This window comes from Vicugna pacos, chromosome 19 (genome assembly GCF_048564905.1).
Source record: "Vicugna pacos chromosome 19, VicPac4, whole genome shotgun sequence".
Lineage (NCBI taxonomy): Eukaryota > Metazoa > Chordata > Mammalia > Artiodactyla > Camelidae > Vicugna > Vicugna pacos.
The window spans coordinates 16,088,575-16,102,758 of NC_133005.1; the positions used below are offsets into that span (position 1 = coordinate 16,088,575).

The following is a 14,184-nucleotide window of genomic DNA, read 5'->3' on the forward strand; positions in this document are numbered from 1 at the left end:
AAAGGTGAGCAACAAAATCAGTAAGAAAAATAATTAATGTTCTAGAAAATTCTGGTAGACTTAAAATTAAGTATGTTTGAGAGATCTAAACAGGTAGATGAAAAGTTTTCATTTAAAAGATTAAGAAATTGTGATACAGAAGGAGACACACACAAACATTTAAAAAATACCAAAAGAACAAGTTAGAAATCTTGGACTATATTTTGAAAAAATTTTAGCATAAAGTCTAGACTAAAGTAAGCTGACAAAAACATTTTTAGTAAGCTGGTAGATAGCACTGAGGAACTTCCCCAGAATATGGCAGAGAGAAAGAGAAACAGAAGAGTACATGCATATAAGAGAACACATATGTCATGGAAGATAAATTGAGAGGCTACAGGAAGGCTGGAATAAGAGTTCCAGGAAAGGAAAGTGGAAGGACTGGTGGGAAAACAATATTTAAAGAGAGAACAATAAAAAATGTTCCAAAATTGAGGAAATGATTCCTCAGATGAGAACTCCTTTGGGTACAAAGCCAAAAATGAATCCACATCTGGACACACTATACTGGAACCACAAAATACTAGAGATTAAAAAAAATACTAGAGATTAAAAAAAAGTTGTGAGCATAAAGGTTATCAGAAAGTCTTTGCAGACATAGTAAACAATCTTATGGTTACCAGGGAAAGGGGGTGGTAAGGGATAAATTTGGGAGTTTGAGATTTACAAATGTTAGCCAATACATATAAAAAAAGACTTTAAAAAAAGTTACCAGAAAGTCTTAGAGAAGATTTCTAAACAGCAGGCAATGGAATAGCAGTACCCGCAAAATGCTCAAGGAAAATCACTATTGACCTAAAATTTTATACCCATGTAAACTACCATGCAAGATTCAATGCAAAGTGAAGACATTTCTGACATCAAACAACTAAGACAATGTATCACCCACAGACCCCTACAATTCCTCACTGAAAGTGCTTTTAAAGGATTTCCATCAACTGAAGGAAACGGATGGGATATAGGAAGCAATAATCTATCCAGATACTGAGTTTTTAAAAAGAAACACACACATACATTTATACATAAACTTAATTTCTGATTGAAGAAAATAAATGTCAATAACCATTCATTTTTTATCAAGAAAAGGTTGTGGAAGTTGCTCAATGTTTAAATAAAATGTACTAAGTTGTGGTGGAATAGGCAAAAAGCATAGAAATACTGAATAACCATAGAATTTGTTGGAAAATTTTAGAATGAATATGTATGGGAGACATTGCAGATGGTCTGACCTCAAATCCCATTTTCAATTTCTCCCCAGCTTCCTTCCAGTTATGAGAGGCTCATGGCACAGTCCTGGCCAACAAGATGGAAGTCTCTTAGGTGGTATTCCCAGAAAAGCCTTTATTTTTCTGACAAAAAAAGGGACTCAGTAGACACACCTTTCTTTGCCTGTTTGCCCTGTCCCAATTTCTTCCTGCCCAATACATGAATGTGATGCCTGAAGTGCAGCAGCTGGCTTACAGTCATGAAGCAGCAAAAATGAGGGAAAGCCCCTGACTTATGACTGATGGACCAGAGTTATGGATGATGGACCAGGGCTGGGTCCCTGATGGCAGGTCCACCTTCAGATTTTGTGTTGTGCAAGAAAAGTAAGGCCTATAGGTTTGTGGCCCTCTAACTGGTGTTCTGCTACTTGTAGTTGGATATTGTCTTAACTAGATAGTAAAAAGAATTTAGAATAAGCTCTCCAAGAATAGAATTACTATATATGTATTCCAAACCACAAGAGAATTCAAGAGGGAAGGAAATATAAAAACTGTTGATTAATTCAGTAGAAGGCATGAAAGGGGAAGATAAAAAAAAAATAAATGGTAAGCAAAATACTCTGTAGTTGAAATACATCCAAATATGTCAACATTTGCAATAAATGTAACCAATACAGAGGTATAGATTAGTACACTGGGCAAACAAAAGAAGACAGATAAACACAAAGCCAGCTACTTGATGCTTACAAAAAAGAAGATGCAAAGAAAGACCTGGAAAAGCAAATGTTTGGCATTTAACCAAAATAAAAACTAGTTAAAATATATATATATATATATATTAATACCAAACAAAATATTATCTTAGAGAAAAACCATTAATATCAGTAAAGATGAACACTTGATAACAAAAAATAGAAAAATATGTGAGAATAATAGAAGATCAAGAATCTGTTTATACTTAGTGGCACAGTTTAAACCATACAAAGCAAAAACTGACAAAATTATAAGGTGAAAATGACAAATGTGTTAATCACAGTAAGAGATACTGTCAGAAGCTGAAAAATCAGGCAGAATATTTGAGCAATAAAATGAACAGGCTTGATTTGCTATTTTAAAAAATGATTATAGAAAATGCTCTTTAAAAGTAGCAATTTGCAAAATTTAAGATGCAATCCTAAAAAAAAAAATCAGGAATTAAAAAAGAAATATCCATGTAAATCACAACATATTCAGAAGTTAACAATGAAAGTACTACATATCGAAATATATAACACGCAGCTAATGTGATACTTAGATGTGATTTTATAGCATTTTTTGAATTTTCTAAAATGGAAGAAGGAACCAAAATAAATTCAGTTTACAACAGAACAAACCCCAGAAAGAGGGAGAGACAGAAGGAGGTGAGAGGAGAAAGTGATAAAGAGATAACGTAGAAATTAAACAGAAATTAAAAATCAGCAAGTATTAACAAAACCAAATTCTTGTTCAATAGAAAAACTAAGCAGGCAAACCTCTTGCACAAATAAATAGTATTGGATAAAAAGGATAATATAATCTTAAGAATAAGATTAAAAAAAAAAACTGTAAGTCAGTTCTATATCAATATATTTGAAAACATGGATGAAACGGCTGTTTTGCTAAAAAATATTAATTACTAAAACAAACTCAAAAGAAATATTAAAATGTGTACAAATCAGTAAGTGATAAAGAAAATGAACCAATAATAAAAAGCCTATACCATCCTCCACCCCACAAACTCAGGTCCAGGCAGTTTCAGAAGAGAGTTTTACAGAGTCAAGAAATAGATAATCCCAATCTTACGCAAACTACTTTAAATATTTAAAAAAACCTGATCAACTCAACTTACTTAGTGAGAGTAGTAAAAAAGTCCAAAAAAAAAAAAAGAAAGAAAATTAAAGATAAAGCTCATTTATTAAAATAGTTTCAATGATCCTAAAGTTAAATACCGCCAAATCAAAACAGAATTTATCTCAGGAATAATCTATTAACAAAATCAGAACATCTACTAATATGACATACCATATCAAAAGATGAAAGAGAAAAACATAATCAGTTCAATACATACTTTTTAAAAATCTTCAGTGAAATTCAACACTGATTCATGACACAATGTGGTCACAAACCAAACCAGCAGGCAACTTTTTGATTTGAAAAGCGGTATCTATTTAAACCTAAAGCAAGCACTGTTCTTAATAGTGAGACTTTAAAATTCTTTCCATTAATATCAAGCACAAGACAAGAAAACACTACATTTTCATCGTACTAGTTGTCCTGCCCAATTCTATGTTTCAAGAAATAGAAAATGGATATATAAAAAGTGAATGGAAGAAACAAAACTGACCTTCCTTGTGGATAATGACAGGTTACATTAAAAAATCAAGAGACTCTTAGAGAAACTATTAAGTATAAATCTACTTTAAATATACTATTAAAATAAGACAGTTCAGTAAGGTTGCTGGTTTCAACACTTCATCTATAAGTGTGACTAATTCTCCTACGTCCTGTGATAATCTATTTCAAAACATAATAGAATAAAAGATCCTATTTGCAGCAGCAACAAAAACAAAATGCCTAGAAATAAACCTAATAAAAGGCCTTGATTAAGGCCTTTAAGGACCTCGTTCAAAGACTCAGAATCATAAAGAAAACAACACTCTCCAACCGGTTTATAAACTCGATGTCAGCTAAATCAAAATCCTGAATTTTTAAAGTATCAAAGGTCCCAGAGTAGTCAAGACAATTGTGAAAATGAAATAGGCAGAAGGACTTGTTCTGCTAGATGAAAGACTTAGAATACTACATTAATCAAAACAGCTGGCATTGGCAGAGGAAGAGGCAAAAGATACAGAAAACATATAAGTCAAAAAATACATCTATGTATATTTGGAATCATAATATATGACAAAGAGCATTACAGAACACTGAGGAAAGGATAAGTTGGTCTGGGACGACTGGTTCTCCATGTGGAACAAAATGAAATGAAAGTGGTACCTACCTGATATCACACACAAAACTAAGTTCCAGGTGGATTAGGATGTAAATGTAAAAACCAAAACCCTGAAATTTTTGAAAAACACATTTTGGTTGGAAAGAAGGTATTTTAAATCAGTCTAAAAATTTGCACAAGCCATAAAAAGAAAAGACTGATAAATCTGATTATATCAGAATTTAAAATGTCTGTTCCAAATAAAAATGTTGGCAAGGATTTGCAGAAAAGAGAACCCTCCTACACTGTTGGTGGGAATGTAAATTGGTGCAACCACTGTGGAAAACAGTATGGACGTTTCTCAAAAAAACTAAAAATAGAACTACCATATGATCCAGCAATTTGATTCCTGGGTATGTATCTGAAAAAAACAGAAACACTAATTTGAAAAGATACATGCACCCCAATGTTCACAGTGGCGTTATTTACAATTGCCAAGATACGGAAGCAACCTACATGTCCCTCAGCAAGTGACTGGGTAAAGATGTGCGGTGTGTGTGTGTGTGTGTGTGTGTGTGTGTATATATATATATATATATATATGTACGTACGTACACACAATGGAATACTACTCAGCCATAAAAAAGAATGAAATTTTGCCTTATGTAGCAACATGGATGGACTCGGGTGGCATTATGCTAAGTGAAATAAGTCAGAGAAAGGCAAATAGTGTATGATATCACATGTGGTATCTAAAAAATACAACAAATGTGAATAAGCTAAAAAAAAGAAGCAGCCTCACAGATATAGAGAACAAACTAATGGTTACCAGTAAGGAGAGGGAAGAGGGGAGGGGCAGCATAGGGGTAAGGGATAAAAAAATGGTTTATTATGAGATTATATAAAATCATGTGTGTGAAACTTTTGAAAATTGTCATGCAATATAGAATCTAAAGAATCTTTCATTCAGTAAAAATAAATAAACGAACAGTCTGTTAACAAAAGACACCAGAGACAAAGAGGCAAATCCAAGACTAGTATCTCAACACAGGGTTGCCACAAATCTTCAATTTGTAAAACAAATAAACAAACAAACAAAAGCAATAAAACAAAGCATGCCTGTATTCTTTTGTACGTATCAAATTATTACACAATACAAAAGTTAAAAGAGTTAATAGAAGAAACCGCCTATGAAGTTAAGAAAAAAAAATAAACCTCCAGGTCTAAAAGATACATCAAATTTGAGGGGAAACTGACAAAGCATAATTGCTTAAAAGATGTTTAGGTTACAGAACTTGTTACTGGCTCAAAAGCCAGAGACAAGTGTGGATTGGAATGGAAAGGTTGCTTTATTCAGAAGGTGGGCAACCTGGGGAGAAGGCAGACTCAGGTCCGAAAACTAACTATGAAGATTCTGCTGGACTTTGAAAGTTTTTAAAAGTAGAATCATTTGGGGAGGGGGTCAGAGTCTTTGTTATCTTTCACTATGTGCAGACTTTCTTCTGACTGGTTGGTGGTGAGGTAACAGGGCAGTGTTCCAGGAATCCTGTACTAAGCCTTAAGTTACTCTCCCCCACCTGGGCGGGCCTTAGTTCCTATAGAAGAACTCAAAGGTATTGTTAGGTATATTCCTTAAGGAGGAACCAGGACCCTGTTCCAAGGCTGCACTATTGTTTCTTGACTACCCCTCCCTTCTTTTTTTTAACTCCTTCACTTCTCTGATCTGCAACTGTCTGAATCTGCCCTTTAAAACTCAGGGAAGATCTATGTGGCTTATTGAAGCCTATTTCCTACAAACAAGAAATGGGGGAGGGGGGAGACTCGTCCCCACGAGAACCCCACAGGGTCCTGCTCTGTTTCAAACTCAGGCATTCTTCAGCTGCACACACAGAAAAATTCAGCTGCAAGAAGACGCTGTGGTAATCTTAATGTTTTCCATATCAGTTAATGAAGAAGACAATGGTACAAAGTCTCAAAGTGCTGAGGGAAAGAAAGTTAAACTCAAGAATATTACACCCATCCATGTTGCTGGTCCAGAATACACACAACAGTAAGGTATATGTCAAAAAGCAAAAAACAAACAAACAAACAAACAAACAACCCTCAGGGAAGGTGGTATCCAGGAGTTCTTCTGGAATTTTCTTTAGCATGAAAACTCCAGCCCACTCAGAGGTAAACAGAGAAGGTGTGGTCAAGGAGAAGCGACTAGTGTTAAGCATGAAACCCATTTACACAAAGAACCAAGAAAAAATGCCATAAAGATGATTACAGGGGATAAACATGAGCAGTCTTAGCTGTATAAAACAGTAATATAAAAACAGGGAAGTTGAGGAAGAAATGAGAGGAAATGAAAAAGTGTTAATTACTTCATTTTCTTAAAAAGAAGTTGGCAGATACTGCCTATGTTTGGCAAAATGCTATGAAATATTCAAACTGGAGAATGAGTACAAAGGTGTTCTTTATGTCATTATCTATTTTATTAAATATTTCAAGTACACAAATAAACTGTTTTTAAGAAGTCATTAGACCTACAAATGACTGAGGCAAGACAATAACCAAGTACCAGAGTTTGTAATGATTTGCTTTATTAAAAAGTGGAGCCAACTGACGGCCACGTGACAAAACCATTCTCTTTCACTTGCTCCCCACTGTACCATCCTGAATGGGAAAGAAAGGCGTGGAATTACAAGTAGCTTGCTTGGAATTCTGCATAACCCTGGATGCACCCCTGTGAGCGTGTGAGGCTTGTGAAAGCCATCTGTGTTGCAGCAGAAAAGAAGTTGAGAACCACTGAATCAGAGCATTCAAATCAAATAATGAATGCAAACTGGGCTCTTACCATGAGAAGCTATGTTCACAGGGAGAAGGGAAACTGACAGGGACACTTTAAAATAAACAACTGAACAACGATGAAAAAGAAAATCAGTCACTGTTCGGTCAATCATTTTAAACTGCAGACCCACCATATCTTTTCAACTTCTATTAACTAATAGCAACACCGATGGGTGGGTCTCAAGTCCTTCCCTTTTTTCTGGGTCCTTTGGAAAGGGACAAAGAAATAAAATGCCAAAACACTAGGCCTCCAGGGAAAAAAAAAAGTACTGGAATTAAAGAGCTGGTAAAATTCACAAAATGAGTGATTAGTGCCAACAATGTGATGTCAGAAGAATCTACAAGACCATGAATCTTAATCTAGAAAGGGCAGATTTATTTATTTTTAATCCACATTTGACACCATAAGAGGAAAATGTTACAGGAAACCACATGGTTACACCACAACTTAGTTGAACATCTTCTTTGTTACCACTGCTCTGTTTAAGCCAATGCAGAGGCTTAGAACCAGTATGAAAGCTCTCTGCCAGGCATGAATCCATAAGTGGAATATTTTAATTATTATATCTTATTCAGGAACAAAATGAAATTACAAATAGTCATAAATTATTTGTGCAAAGAACTTTACAAAGAAAGTTTTTACCTTTTAAAAAAGGAGAGTTTCATTACTTTAACTACTAACAGTATCTCCTTTTAAGACACCCATTTTTACGTTCACATGGCAGAGTTGTTTCTTGAGGCTTCCCACGGTGGTAATATTTTCTAAGGTGTGTCTTTCTTTATAACCCACAGGTGAGTCATTGGAGCCTCTTTAGAATAGATATTAACACTAGGGACATTTTCAGGGCCTTCCCTGTGTTTTAACCTATGAAAGATAAATAGGTGGGGCAGAATTAAATGAAGACGAAAATTTAAATCAGACTGGATTTCCAAGAGTGAGACATGATGCATGAAAACACTCACTGCATGTGTCAAAATACCTTCAGAAGGCAGTATAGTCATTCACGAAGAACCAGGTAAGCTTCACTGAGCATGGGAATGAAATCATTATCTTTAATTTGGCTGAATATAGTGAAACTATCCTCAGTAACCATTTCTCTATCCCTTTCACTAAGGAGTACAAAGGAAACAGAGCCATGAAGCCATCCAGCCATGCCCGACTACGGCTACTCCCACTGCCTTTTAAAATTCTCTCCCTAGGCTTAATCTGACCCCTTGGTCTTTCTGTCCTAGCAGACTGAGGAGAGGGGATGTTCTAGAAGAGGATGAAGATATAAAAGGGTTCTGAGGACAAAAGGAAGAACAGGAGAGAGCCTCAGACAGGAGGGCAAGTGGTATCAAACATTTCACTTATCCTGTCCTTTCTGTACTTCGAATCTAATATACAATGATTTTTTTTAAGAATGGGAAGATAATTTTATATTACTTATCTTTTCTTGAAAAGTTTAAGGCATACTTTTAAAAATTATTCACTACAATATAGGGACTAAAGTAAAGAAAGAAAAAAAAAATCTACAGAGAAGGTCCAAAGGTAGTATTATTTCAAACTTATCTTCAACGCTTCAGCTGCTAACCGTGTAAGGAAACATACTGGTGAAGAGGTGGGTGGCTGTTTCCTCCAGGGCAGCACCAAATACAACGTCACGGATTTTGCTGCATCCGTGGACCCAATGTGACGGATTGCCAAGTCAAGAAAGAAGGTCAACTCTAGGAGCTCCTTCCCGGTATCAAAGTCTGGCGTGAAGACCATCCCACAGTGCAGAGGGCACTGCTTAGGGGAGGCACCTAGCAAACACCTGAGTGCCTCTGTCTGTGGTAGCAGGCTCCTTTGGGAAATCCAGAATAAGCCTGTGGACATCTGAAAGAAATCAGTCCACAAAACTTGGGAAAATAAGTTAATGAAATGACATCCAAAGTATGCTAGCCCTCCAGCCAGCAGACGATCATTAAATGCTTTTAAGTGGTATGCTCCTCAGTTGTATGTTAGAAACAGACTAGACATGCGGTCATTTGTTTAGTGGGCTAACGCGGAAGAGACGGCCTTGCCCAATATTTAGCTTAAGGGAAGTACCACCAATGACTCCTGAAGGAAAAGAACAAAATTGGGAACTGAAAAATATGCGTATTCTTTACGTATTTTAGCTACATTAGGAAATAACAGTAACAATGGCTTTGCTGGAAATGGAGTGCACTTTTGAAGTATTGATCATCACACGTCCGAGGGGGAAGGCCCTGATATCATCCACCCCAATGCTGTTATTTTAAGAACAAATAAGGAAGCGGACATTCAGGAGATGGGAATGCTTGCTCAAGGTTCTGGGGCTTTTAGTGGGTCAGGATTATATTAGTTTTCTGGGGCTGCCGTAGCAAAGTACCAAAAATGGGATGGCTTAAAACAAGAGAAAATTATTGTCTCACAGTTCTTGGCCTTGGAGTCTGAAATGAAGGTGTCACAGGGTGGGTTCCTTCTGAGGGCTGGGAGGTAGAATCTGTTCCAGGCATCCCCGGGGCAAGCTGCTGGTAGCCTCAGGCACTCCTAGGCCTGCAGATGGCATTCTCCCAGTGTCTTCACGGGGCCTTCCTTCTGTGTGTGACTCTGTCCAAATTTCCCCTTTTTATAGGAACACCAGTAATACTGCATTAGGGCCCACCCCAATGACATCATTTAAACTTGATTACTCCTTTACTGACCCTGTTTCCAAATAAGGTCACCTCCTGGGCTACCAGGGCTTAGAACTTCAACCTATCTTTTGTGGGGAACACAATTCAACCCAGACCAAGGACTCTGAGTGCACTCTGCTCAGGAGCTGAGCAGAACCTAGGTCTCCCAATACCATGCCGGCAGCCTTTCTGATTCACAGGATTTTCTCTGCTACCGGGACATATGGTGGAGTCCAGAGTGGGTGGGCCCTCCTTATAGTCACCCACAATCTGTTGATATTTTGCCAAAATATTTTGCCAAAAAACAAACAAACAAAAAGAAATCAATGAAAACTTCAACAACCGGCAATGAGAAAACATCTTCCCAGTTGGTCACGAAAGGTTCACCAATGTCTTTTAATTTCCTCCCTCACAAAAATGCCTGAACTATTCCTGTGGTAGGCTGGCCCCGCTCTCTAAAATGTGTAACGGGACTCAGTTTCTTTCTGCCACCCTGGTTACCGAGTGAGGGGCCGGCTAAACTGGCAGGATCAGAAGTCAGGAGGCCAGGCTCACCCCTCAGCCTGGCGCTTCCCCCGGCAGTGACACTTCACAGCAGCCTCGCCTCTGTTCGAACTATTTAATCGTCACTCACTCTGCTGCCTAAGTTTTCTCGGGTCTGAAGATAATTGTCATATTGTCTCACTATTTTCCATTATAAATTAATGACATCTGTAACACTGAGTCATAAAATAGGCTATCCAAAGAACTGTATTAAAAATTACATGGAACTGATTTCCTTAACTGGCCTCTTGACAAACACACACCCCGCCCTTTTCCATGAAGGCCTTTAGAATCCTGATCTACAGCTGGCCTTGGAAAATTGGGAATTATATTTTACTGCACAAAGATCTAACAAGTTCTTACAGTTCCAAAAAATGTCTGCGTAAATAAGAGCTGAGCAGGATTAGACTGGATGCTGGGTTTTTCTTGGTGGTGTTGATGTTTCTGTTTTTAACCCTCAAAGATCTACTGCCTTAAGGAATAAATAATTTCCTACAGTACAGCACAGAGAGTTCAGGGCTGGAAGGGTGTGGGGGCTGCTCTAATCCAAAACCCTGTTTCCTGAGCAGGAACTAAGGCCCACGCTGAAGTGGATCAAGATTAACCATCAAGTGAACTAAATCAACACTTAATTGTGCCCTTCATTTGATTATTCAAAAGAAACAAAGTCTGAATGGAGAGATGCAGGCATTACCTTGTTCCAACAGGAGAATTGTCTTTTGGACTAGAATCTTTTCAAAGGGTGATTTTTAAACCTTCCAAGAAATGCTAGGGTTGAGTGTTTAGTGTAACTAACTTGATTCTAAGCAATATTTAAAGGACCATTAATTATCTTAGAGCTCAGCATTTTCTAAACAGGGACATAGAGCTGCCTTGGTTAGACCGTCTGCCTGATCATTTATCCCAGGAAAGATGTAGCAATCCTGAGTTATTTTATAAGAACTGATTGCCTTTCCTACCAACAGCCTCAAAGCAAATCCATCCAAGCCTATAACTGAAATGCTCATGCCATATAAATCAGCCCTCAGTCCCATTTCTCCTCTAAATATAGGGATTAAAAATGCTACCGGATGTTTCGAGGATTAAAGAAGACGTGGGAAAGTGCCTGGCACACGGCCACACCTCCTCCCGTCCCGGCTCCCACACAGGAAACAGCACCTCCTCTTCCTCTCACCCAATGGCACTGATCACTGCCTTTCTCATCATCTAAACCCCCGTGCGTGGAATCGCTCCATCTGAACTCCACGTAGCACTTGGTGTCCTGCATCCGACACGGCCTCAACGGATTTCTGTCTAAATGTTTCAAACAAAACATGTTTGCTCCTATCTGCAAGACAGTGTTAGAATCCCTATCTAGTGGAATAAAAAAAAAAGTGAAGAGCTGCTGATGATTTTGCTTAAGCTGCCAGAAAAAAGAAAAAAAAAAAAGAAAATGCAACAACCAAATATGGAAACCTGCTTAAACATATAAGCATCTTGCATGTAAGAGATTTACAGTCAAAGTACCCACTTGGTCTATCCACAACTTTAATAGTGAGTTTGTACATTTTAATCTAATCACTTCTTGGCTCAAGAACCCACCCTTATGCCCAAGGAAACAAACCCAGTCTCTCTTCTGGGCTTCACAGACCCTGGGCAGCCTGCAGCCACTCTCTCCCTCCACTGTACTTCCCTTCCCTGTTCTTCCCTCTACAACCAGAGTCAGTCCTTTCTCCTCAGAAGCTGTCTTCGTTTCTACCTTGGAGCTGGTATGAGTAGCATTCAAATATATTCTGAGTCTGAGACTCAGGCGTACCCACCTAGGTACCACTACCTCCACAGGCTCTTCTGAGCAGTCCTCGCCACCATCCTTCTCTTCCTCAGGCACCACGTGGATGATGTGAACACAGGGGACTTTTGTGGAGCCTTTTCCTACATGCATGGCTTAGTCTCCCAACTAGAATATACTCTTTGGAAGAAAAGGACTACATCTTACTTATTCTTTCATTCACTTATGCATTAAATATTCACAGAGCACCTGTAATACACAAAGGACCAGAGACATGAAAAGGAACACATAAGACACAACCCTTCCCCTCAGGACCTCACAATTTTATTACTTCCCACAGTGTCTCACACAGCGACAAGCACACAGAAGTCTTCACCCATCTGTTTACTGGAAGAGTGATGGGAAGCTAGCCATATTTCCTTTTGTATCTTCCTAATTGATCACCAGAGTAATGAGCCCCTGATAAATACTCCTTAGATATGTTAATGAAGCTCCTATTAAAGGAAGTGGAGATTATTTTTTAGTTCCTTCAGCCACACTATCTATCTTTGTAATCTAAAGACCACCAAAATTTGACTCTATGTTTCCACTAGAATGAAATAAATAAAAAGCTATCTCATCATAGAATCTTTTTCAGAAAGCAGTACTTTGGATTTTTTTTTCCTGTCTGCTACTTGTTTCTTTCACAGTCAGAAAGCAATTAAAATCTAATTTGCATTTTTGCAACTCGGAGGTTGAGCTTTTCCATTTACATATCATCCAATCAACAGTAGCAAACTAGCATGTTAAATTTGTGTACCATAAACTGTACCGGTGTTAAGTTTCCCATTTGATGAGTTTCAGAAAATTTACATAGCGTGCTACTGTCATCGTAATTTAGTTTTCCAGTAATTCCATCACCCACAAAAGTTCTCTCAGCCATTTGCCTACCCTAGCAAATATGCTTTTCTTTCCTTTTGTGAAGCACAGAAAATGGCTGTCCAGGAAACTGAGTTAACAGGATGTCCCAGTGGAAGAGGATCCAGTCCTGTACAACCCCTGCCCAACTAGGAGTGATGTGTGTGACACAGGATCTCTAACACGACCTCAGAAGAGAGTAGGAATCCAGGTATTCAGGTGTTTAACCTCCTCACCTCAGCTGAGCTTCCTCCCTCCAGAGACCATGCTTAACTGGTGCATAAAAGGAGCCAAAATACCCAGTCCTCAAATGGTACCTTGAAGAGAAATCATAACTGGCCTCAGATACAGAGGGAAGAATATAAAAAGTCACTCACACTACATTAAAGCAAAGAGAGTGAGTGAACAGACCCACCCAAGACCAAGGCTGAAATAAATGGAATGGCTTTAAGTATGTTTCTATCAAAAACACAGCACAAAAAGGGAACAAAAGGCACATGCCCAACCTAAAAGAAAACTCAATGTGAGAAACAGAAGTTAGGGGCCAGAGGAAAAAATCATTACTTTGAGAGCCCGAAGACAGATGATATAAAAAAATAAATAAAATGAAAAAGAGGGTATGGTGAGCAGCATCTGAGACAGCATCAGTGATCCTCACCTTGGTTTCCACGCTCTTGGATAATACCCATCTCTTGAGTGTGGGCTTCATGATTTGCTGCCAGCAAATAGAACATGATGAAGTGATGTCACCTTGAGGTAAGGTTACAGAGAGACCAAGGCTTGCGCCCTCTCTCGCTCCCTCTGAGGAAAGCCAGTTGCCATGTCGTGAGTCACCTTATGGTGAAGCAACACGTGTTGAGAAACAGATGTCTCCAGTCCACAGCCAGTGAGCACCTAAGACCTCCTGCCAATATCACATGAGGGAATAAATCCTTCCCCACTCAGGCCTGGAGAATACCACTGCCCAGATGACATCCTGATCGAGTCCTTGAGAGATCCTGAGCAAAACTCACCCACCTACATGATGCCTGTATTCCTGAGCCACAGAAACCAGGAGTCTGGAAATGTTTGCTGAGTTAACCTCTAAATTTGGGGGTAATCTGATGAACATTAATAGGTAACTAACATGGGGAAAAAAGAAAACAAATTGAGAGTAAAAATCAGTATCATTGTGAAATTAATAATTAAGTGAAAATAAGATAGTGAAAATTTGACAACCCTGAAAATTGATTTATTGACAGCAAAAAGGCTTGGACGATCATGGTGATATGTTTTGGATAATCAATTTTCAG

The 14,184-nt window shown here is 38.2% G+C and overlaps 1 protein-coding gene across 1 annotated transcript in view; it reads right to left on the reverse strand.

The window, feature by feature from the left end:
• LOC102541385 (protein SLX4IP) overlaps nt 1–13,667 on the reverse strand; it is a 130,189-nt gene extending 116,522 nt beyond the window's left edge. Inside the window, exon 1 of the mRNA XM_072943822.1 lies at nt 13,551–13,667. Within this exon, the coding sequence (XP_072799923.1) occupies nt 13,551–13,601 (51 nt within the window). The 5' untranslated portion in view covers nt 13,602–13,667. The remainder of the gene's footprint in view (nt 1–13,550) is intronic.
• Between the last annotated feature and the right edge of the window lie 517 nt (nt 13,668–14,184).